Consider the following 8,906-nt stretch of genomic DNA (forward strand, 5'->3'; position numbering starts at 1 on the left):
ACCTGTTTATGCCACATTTTCAATAATCTAGGCCTACTTCCTAGAGTATCTAACAAATGAAGAAAAAACACATGCACAAACATACTGTGCACACACAAAAATAAAGTGTTTATGCTAGATGTCATTGACTTGAGAGGGCTATTTATTTTGCTAAATGTAGGTAATAATTAGGTCGCTTTCACCACCTTCAGATCACTGTCACCACCGTCAGTTCTTAAGTCACCACCGTAAGAAGGGGTTTTGGACATTTTAAATGAATGTGCTTACAAAATTTTCCTTTGTAGTTGTTGAATTATCAAAGTAATAGCAAATTTAAGCCTACACGAATATTTGTGAAATTACAAAAACAGCACATATTTTTCAAATTAGAACACATGAAGCAGTATTAAAATAGAATGAAAGTGAATTTTCAACATTTAAAGGCGTATGTGTGAACCAAAAAACACACACAATCACTTAAAAACTCCAGATACATATGCAACCAAATCAATGCACTTTTTATTGCTTTTAATTGTGTCTGACGGTGTTGACAAAAAACAAGGTATGATCGGAGAAAAACCTGATTTCTGAAAAAAATGGAAAATGGGGAGATTGGCCTTGTGCATTTCTGAAAAGCCAAGACCTTTGTCTACGAGGATATACCATATTATTTTGTAATTCACACCGTTTTTTTCTTTCAAGATTACAACCTGTTTTAGCCACTTTCTCAAGAATCAGTGAATGGATTAATAAAGGATTGTTTATATCTCTCTCTCTCTTTCTTTCCTCACCCTCTCTCTCTCTTCCTCACTCTTTCTCTCTCTCTCTTTCTCTCTCTCTCTCTCTCTCTCTCTCTCTCTCTCTCTCTCTCTCTCTCTCTCTATCTCTCTTCCTCTCTCTCTCTCTCCCTCCCTCCATCTCTTTCTCCCTCTATCTCCCTCCCCCCTCTCTCTCTCTCTCTCTCTCTCTCTCTCTCTCTCTCTCTCTCTCTCTCTTCTATCTCTCTCTCTCTCTCTCTCTCTCTCTCTTCCTCTCCCTCTCTCTCCCTCCCTCCCCCCCTCTCTCTCCCTCTTTCTCTCTCTCTCTCTCTCTCTCTCTCTCTCTCTCTCTCTCTCTCTCTCTAGATATACACATCTGGTAGCAAAAGACAACAGTGAGCACACATACATCTCTCACTCTCACCCACTGCCCCCAACACACATACACATACACACACACACACACACACACACACACACACACACACACACACACACACACACACACACACACACACACACACACACACACACACACACACACACACACATAAACGCCCCCCAACACACATAGACACTCATAAACGCCTCTCTCTCACACACACACACACACACACACACACACACACACACACACACACACACACACACACACACACACACACACACACACACACCTCATTTTCACCAGTAGAGTGGACTCATTAAGTATTTATGCCAAACCTACGCGCCGCCGTCTGACTGCTGTGTGCCCGGGCGTGTGTGTGTGTGCGTGTGCGTGTGTGTGTGTGCGCGCGTGTGTGTATGTCGTCTGGTCACTGTAGTGTTTAACGATGCCTCATTTTTTGGTGTCTGATGTTTACTCAAACGCCCACTCTCACACCTACCGAACACTGCCAATCTTATATGCCCCTCCCTCCCCTTACACACACACACACACACACACACACACACACACACACACACACACACACACACACACACACACACACACACACACACACACACACACACACACACACACACACAGACACACAAACACGCACACACACACACACACACACACAAACACACGCGCACACACACACACACACATACTTATTGTGCTTACTGACATCCACCTTATCAAATTGGCGACAGGGCTCCATTCAACAGGCTGCGCTGCATGCAGTAGGGAGCATGTGGCTTTTCCAAGGGCAGCCCTGTGATTACACAACAGTAGTCCTGGACTAGAAACATACTGTATATACGCTACAGTATATTTGAAGAGATCAGATGCAAAACCCCCTAACTCCATTTCTGAAGACCTGCACTTCTATATTTTTAGAGAACCCTGTTGTTGTTTTGGTTTACATTCATGTACTTGATAATACATATTAATAGTTATATTACATAAATAAAATGAAAAAATATGCAATTTTGATAGCTTTGTATTAAATAAAAAATAATTAAGATTATTTTCTGAAAAGGCACTTAGGGGGTTTTGCATCTGAACTCTTCATTTCTAAATCAACCATATTCAGACGTCAATTCAAACTCAAAGTGTGACCTATTTTGTGACTCATCCATTTACAGGGAATGTGTACAAACATCTTCAAGGAAAACACCTATGGATGGCTATGATATATCTAAATACATATAGGCTTAATATAGGCTATAGAAAATCTGTTTTTATTTGAACGCAAATTTCTTTCATAAAATGAAATGCCAACCTGAATGTCTTTGCCCGATGTCTCCTCTGTGGTTCTTTGATCCTCTGGCGCCTTCTGCTGTTCAGTAAGGGAAGTGCAGGTTCAAACTGGGTAGTGGTCGTGGAGTGACAGTAGGCCTGTGGAGCCAGCCCACCCCGGTTGGAGCGCTGATGTAAAAGGGCCAACAGAACTAGGGACAGAAATAAAATTGTCTCTCGCGTTGGGGGGCTTAAAAAGGAGGGAAGCAGGTGCAAAATGCATACAAACAGAAATGATATGGAACAAAATGTATCCCCCCATTTTCTTGAGGCTACAGGAAAGGCTTTCCACCAGAAATAATTAGTCTACCGGTAGGACTACAGTAAATCTCACTAATATATGTGTTTCAGAATCTGGGGAGACTGTGGTCCAATATTAAATGCCTCATTTAGGCCATAGTTTGCTTTAACCTTGCCAGTGTAAACACCAGCATTCTGAAAAAAGGGTGAATTATTGCCATTCAGACTGCAAAGTTGCTTTATTGACAGTTATCACCAACAACACATTACAATCACTGATTGTTGACATTACAATGCATAAGCACGACCCGCTGTAACAGGCGACAGACTTGGCAAGAAAACGGTGCCTCTGACGTGGCAGTGGGGCGGAAGCCGCTGTTTTGTGTTTTGCATAAACTGTAATCTCTATGGTGTTTTGGTTCTGAAGAGGAAGTTGCGAGAGAAAAGAAAGGAGGAGACGTGATCGGGGTTGTTGAAATAATTTCACGGTCCACCCTCTAGGAAACCGAACAGTTGACGATAATTCAAGGATCAAATCGTGGAAGAACAGAGTAGTTAAAGCCATCAGCTGACTCCCAGGTAAAACGAATGATCCGATCGGTGAAGTTATGTACCAGTAGCTGCGTTATCACCAGGCAGGGCTATGCTAGACACAGCTAGGTTGCTAGCTAGCATCACAAGATGACAATAATGAAACAGGCCTTAGCCAGAACACGTTAACATCCTGTGTTTGTTTTGACAGCTGATTGCGCTGTGACTGCGATGTGACTGTTCAACCATGAAGGTGTACGTTTTGTAACACACACATAGCTACAGCTCTCAGCGCCTAGTCATTGTCCGTCATAGATATAAAGGCATAATTATGTGCGAGTAGCTGAGCTAGCTTGTAAACATGCTAAGCCCGCTAGCCAGTTAACTGGACTGTCTGTGAGCTTGCACACACTGTCGCAGTTTTCAGCTTCCACCTTAGCAACTCAGCAGCGGGAGAATCGGCTGTCATCAAGGTGTGACTAGGTGTCAGTCTTCTAGCTGTTGAGCTTGCCCTGCCACGGTGGCGTTTTGAAGCAAACAGGGAATGGTCCTCCAAGCTAACCCATATCGACACCTCTGTGTGTTTAAAAATGGCGGCCCTCAAGAATTTTAGCTACGAATACAAAATCAGATGCGGAATTTGAGGAACCGCTGACAGTCTGGAGCTTGCGAATGTAGCTTGATGCTTTGGGGTGGTACCTTTGCTTTCACTGATGCTGCTTGTTTGTCTCACCCTGCATCTTGTCGATACATTGTAACGTCAATTTATTAGCTGCTCTGTCAGTAGGACAACAACCCAGCTCGTTTACCACAGTTAGCAAACGGGATGACTGACAGCAAGTTAGCTATCGACAAAGCTTATCATTGTCAGTGTGTTGTTATGTGCGATAACAAACAATCTTCCTGTTGTCACGAGTGACACATTTGCGTGTTTGGTGAAATTAGCTATATTTGTCCTCTGTCATTCGATTTGTATCGACGTTACCGAGAGCCCAACAACACCGCATCATACCTTCATGTTTGACAGTGCTATGCTCAGGTATCAACGTGGTTCAGCTTCAGGGATACGCCTGTGTGAAAACAAGCCGACGAATAGCCTAGTTCTAGTTATAGGTACTCGGTATCATTTCGCAGAACAAGGTGAGGGTATTCACCAATAGATTGTGCAACAATAGCTACATTGTATCCCGTCGGTTACTGTTGCTGTGGCAAGGTGGTGTGTGTGTGTGTGTGTGTGTGTGTGTGTGTGTGTGTGTGTGTGTGTGTGTGTGTGTGTGTGTGTGTGTGTGTGTGTGTGTGTTAAAAACCATGTCGACTATGCAGTCTTGAGTGACAATATCAGCGTTGCCTACTCTTGTGTTCGATTTAGGAGTAAGGGAGGATGGTGGGATCTGTGCACGGTAGATTGAGTTGCCCATGGTAGTCATATGATGGCAAGGGTTTTGTGTCTTGTTTTTGTTTTTTTAAAATATCTTGTCGTGTCGTATTTACCATACACCTCTCGTTGAGTCGGAGCGTAAATGCCCTCTCTGAAGACAGGCATCCAGTGCATGTCATGCCATGTCAGCCCATTTCGATGCTCGTGTAAACAACACGGATATTGGTGCACCGTGCACGGCCATAGCGACGGGCGGCGCATGACACACATTAGTGCTGCGAACATTGGTGCATTTGTTTTCGGTCAGTTAGTATGGTATGGTCCGCCAGGTCAAACTGATGATGCATCTTGCTAGAGCTACTTCGATGTTTTTGTTTTAGAGCCGTTATACTCGGATGACCCCCCTCTCCTTCAATCTGTAATGTTTATTTTGACAATTGAGCTGCCGGGCTGATAAGTGTGTGTGTGTGTGTGTGTGTGTGTGTGTGTGTGTGTGTGTGTGTGTGTGTGTGTGTGTGTGTGTGTGTGTGTGTGTGTTCTCATCTAATCTTTGTTTGCCTTCCTCTTGTAAAGTTTGCCAGTGACTTAGGTTGTCCTCTCTTTCCTAAACAAGGTTGTCTGACAGAAGACCGACAGAGTAGACATCTTGATTTCTTACCTGCTCATGTCGAGGCTGAGCAGCTGTGCAGCACTTTGCATGCACGCACATCATAGAACATCATAGTGTTTTGTTTGGCATGCCTGTCTCAGAGAAGATGGACACTCTGTAGTCTTTGATATGCAAGTTGAGGTCATGACTTCTGCAATGAGACATTTTATGGAATGCCATTGTTGATGCATTGCACACACAGTAGTCAGTGACTCCCACCAAGCACGTGGCATTGTGTGGCGCTGCAGGGAAAAAAACATTTGGCCAGAGTGGAAGTGTAGTTCTGATACATGGTCAATTTGTGGTACTATGTTCTATGCATGGGACACACTGGAAGTATTTCCTTTGTCAAGCAGTACTGGGCAACCTGGATGGATTAGTTATACAATGCAGTGCTGCACCTGTGCCTCTTTTCCAATGAGGTTTTTCTGGTAGGTTTCCAGCTCGACACCGCACGAATCGGCAGCCACTTTTTGCTTTTCAAATAGGCACGGCACCGCTCAATCGTAAAGCAAAAAGTGGCGGCCGAGTCAAACTGTCGGACTGTAGGCCTACCAGAAAACTGTCAGTGGAAATGAGGCACTGGTAACCTGATTTAATTGGACTGGTAAAATGAGGTATTTAGGTTTGAATATATGGCACTGAATTATAACTAATGAATCCAGAGGTTCCCCATCACTGGTGTCATGGGTTCTTAATTTTTGTTTTCCCCTGGCTGCGCACAACTCAACCTCTGATTGTTGGGAACCGCTGTCAGTCAAAAAAGTAACTCACGTGGTTGGCTGCCAGTGTCTTGCCCCTCCTCGATGATGATGATGATGATGAGGGACTTTATTAATCTCTACAGGGGAAACCTCACAACACTGTGTTTATAAACAAACAAAAAATATATATGATGATTACTGTTGGTCCTACATCTGTCCATGCATGCCTGACTGATTGATTGTGTGTGTGTGTGTGTGTGTGTGTGTGTGTGTGTGTGTGTGTCCCACAGCAGGCAACAACGGGACCAGTTGAGAGCAACTGCACGCTTGTGTGTGTGTGTGTGAGTGAGAGCCAGCAGCAGCAGCAGCAGCGGATCAGAAGCAGGAAGCAGGAGGTTTGATTGACACAGGCTATGGCCAATCGGGGAGGAGCCACGCGCCCCAACGGGCCCAACGCGGCCAATAAGATCTGCCAGTTCAAGCTGGTGCTGCTCGGGGAGTCAGCCGTGGGCAAGTCCAGCCTGGTGCTGCGCTTCGTCAAGGGCCAGTTCCACGAGTTCCAGGAGAGCACAATAGGAGGTACACACACACACACACACACACACACACACACACACACACACACACAGGTGGGGAAGTACAGCCTGGTGCTGCGCTTCGTCAAGGGACAATTCCACGAGTTCCAGGAGAGCACAATAGGAGGTACACACACACACACACACACACTTACACGTGCGCGCAGGCACACGCACGCAGGTGGGGAAAGTCCAGCTTGGTCCTGTGGGACAGCACAATAAGATGCCAAGGCATGTCAATCTAAGCTCTTACACACACACACACACACACACACACACACACACACACACACACACACACACACACACACACACACACACACACACACACACACACACACACACAGTGAAACCTATGTGCATGACGAGCAACAGAATATGTTTGCATTGCATACATGCATTTTTGCATGTGGTTGATCCACACACAGTCACATGTTAACCCACTGCAGCTAACACAGTCACAAGGTAAGCATGTTAGGCATGTGCATGTACTATACGGGCATTTTCAATCGCGAACCACTGAACGTGTTGAAATATGGATATATTTTGGAAATGTATATAGGGCGTACTAGAACAGTGCTGGTTATTAAGGAGTTCTGCTTCTTCAACAAAGGGGTAATTCCTCGCGCTTCTGTTTTATCATCTAGTGCATCGACGGGAGAGAGGCAGGAAATCATCACTGGGGAAACAACACCGGAGCAGCACAGATGCAATTCTTTTTGTTCTTTATTCAAGTGCACAGCATGATGACCCATCGAAACGTTAGTCATGTTGTGCACTTGAATAAAGAACAAAAAGAATTGTATCTTCATGATGAAGGTTAACCCATCGAAACGGTAGTCATGTTGTGCACTTGAATAAAGAACAAAAAGAATTACATCAGTGCTGCTCCGTGTGTTGTGTCTCCAGTGAAGAGTGCTGCTTCTTGTTGGGCCTTGTTGTTGGGCCTTGTTGTTGTCCGGCCCAGGGGCCCACAGAGTCATAATCCATCCCTCAGTATGGCCATTGGCCTGTCAAGGTAAAATGCACCCTGACTCCACTCTTTCACTCTTACCGAAGATGTGAATTCACCTTTGTGGCTGGTGCAGTGTGTATGCAGTATTACTGGGGTTTCCCCTGAACGCTTAAGAGAAATGTGGCAAACTGTTAAACAAAGGCGAATGTAATTTGTTCATATTACATTATTGCATTACATTACATTACACCAGTGTTTCTCAAAGTGGGGCGTAAGCCCCCCTGGGGGGGGCATGGAGGCATCTCAGGGGGGGCGTGTGACATTTGATTTTGTTTTTTTCCCTCCAAGGACATGATTTCCTGTCTCGCCAATAAGTCAATGCGTTTAAAGCCCTCACCAACATTATATTATTAATTGTCATGAATTTAAATACCATAGGAAATGAACACACATCTGCATTCGACTGCAGTCCCTCTTTGTTTAATCACCAGTCACCTTTCCTTTGATTCTGCGCAACTGTCGGAAAAGCTATCTGCGCGAGTACTGCTGTTGCTTGGGGGGGGCTCGAAAGCAGTCAGACCCTCTGAAGGGGGGAATGATGGAAAAAGTTTGAGAACCACTGCATTACACTTAGCTGAGGCTTTCATTTATTCAAAGCGACTTACAACTATTATTGCTGTTTCTAACAATGTTTTTTTCCCATTTGTTAAGCACTTTGAGTTACATGCCTTGTATGACACAGTGCTATACAAATACAATTATTATTATTATATTATTATTACAGGGTATTGGTTACAGTCCCTGGAGCAAGTTCATAGGCACCAGAATGAACTAGTTCATAGTCGTTCATCAGGCAGTAAAAAGTGAGCGTTTAGTTCAAGTGCGCCCAAATAGTTCATGAACTATAGTTCATTGAACTAGTTCAGGTACAACACTGTTTAAGACGGAGACAAGAGCAAGGCTACGATAGTAGTTTCAAGACCAGTCCCGACTACTACCGTACAACATGATTTCTTGTTCGTGTTTCCCCTAGTGAAGGTGACCCAAGGACTGACCGTGCACACTCAACTGTTTTTGCCCATTACTTGTGTGCACTGGTCTGTGCTTTTCAAGCTAAAGGCATCTGAACTGTAACCAGGCCGCGCCCTCCTAGTGACGCAACACCTTCAGCGTTGCAACTAGCCAGGTCAAGAGCAATGCAAGTACTATCTGAGTTCCCAAAAATATGGGAACTCTTTTGACTTTTGTCAGAAAGCAAACAACCATAAGCAAACCAAGGGAGGCGGGTCAACCGTGCCATGTAGGAAACATTAATTGTTATCCTCTTGGTCAGACCAAGTTTCGAAGAGATTTGAACGTTGATGATAATCAGGCTATCTGAACTGGCACCTCTTCTGGATGTACATCA

At 44.6% G+C, this 8,906-nt stretch overlaps 1 protein-coding gene and 1 long non-coding RNA gene across 2 annotated transcripts in view; both read left to right on the top strand.

Annotated features, from left to right (window-relative positions):
- The first annotated feature begins 3,039 nt into the window (after window positions 1–3,039).
- rab5aa (RAB5A, member RAS oncogene family, a) overlaps window positions 3,040–8,906 on the top strand; it is a 13,184-nt gene continuing 7,317 nt past the window's right edge. The window contains exons 1-2 of the mRNA XM_063186040.1: window positions 3,040–3,285; window positions 6,259–6,547. Coding sequence (XP_063042110.1) covers window positions 6,382–6,547 — 166 coding nt within the window. The 5' untranslated portion in view covers window positions 3,040–3,285; window positions 6,259–6,381. The remainder of the gene's footprint in view (window positions 3,286–6,258; window positions 6,548–8,906) is intronic.
- LOC134436704 (uncharacterized) lies at window positions 6,556–7,422 on the top strand. The gene is made up of 2 exons (XR_010032248.1): window positions 6,556–6,670; window positions 7,191–7,422. It is a non-coding gene; the product is annotated as an uncharacterized LOC134436704 (long non-coding RNA).

Source organism: Engraulis encrasicolus, chromosome 20 (assembly GCF_034702125.1).
Source record: "Engraulis encrasicolus isolate BLACKSEA-1 chromosome 20, IST_EnEncr_1.0, whole genome shotgun sequence".
Taxonomy (NCBI): Eukaryota; Metazoa; Chordata; class Actinopteri; order Clupeiformes; family Engraulidae; genus Engraulis; species Engraulis encrasicolus.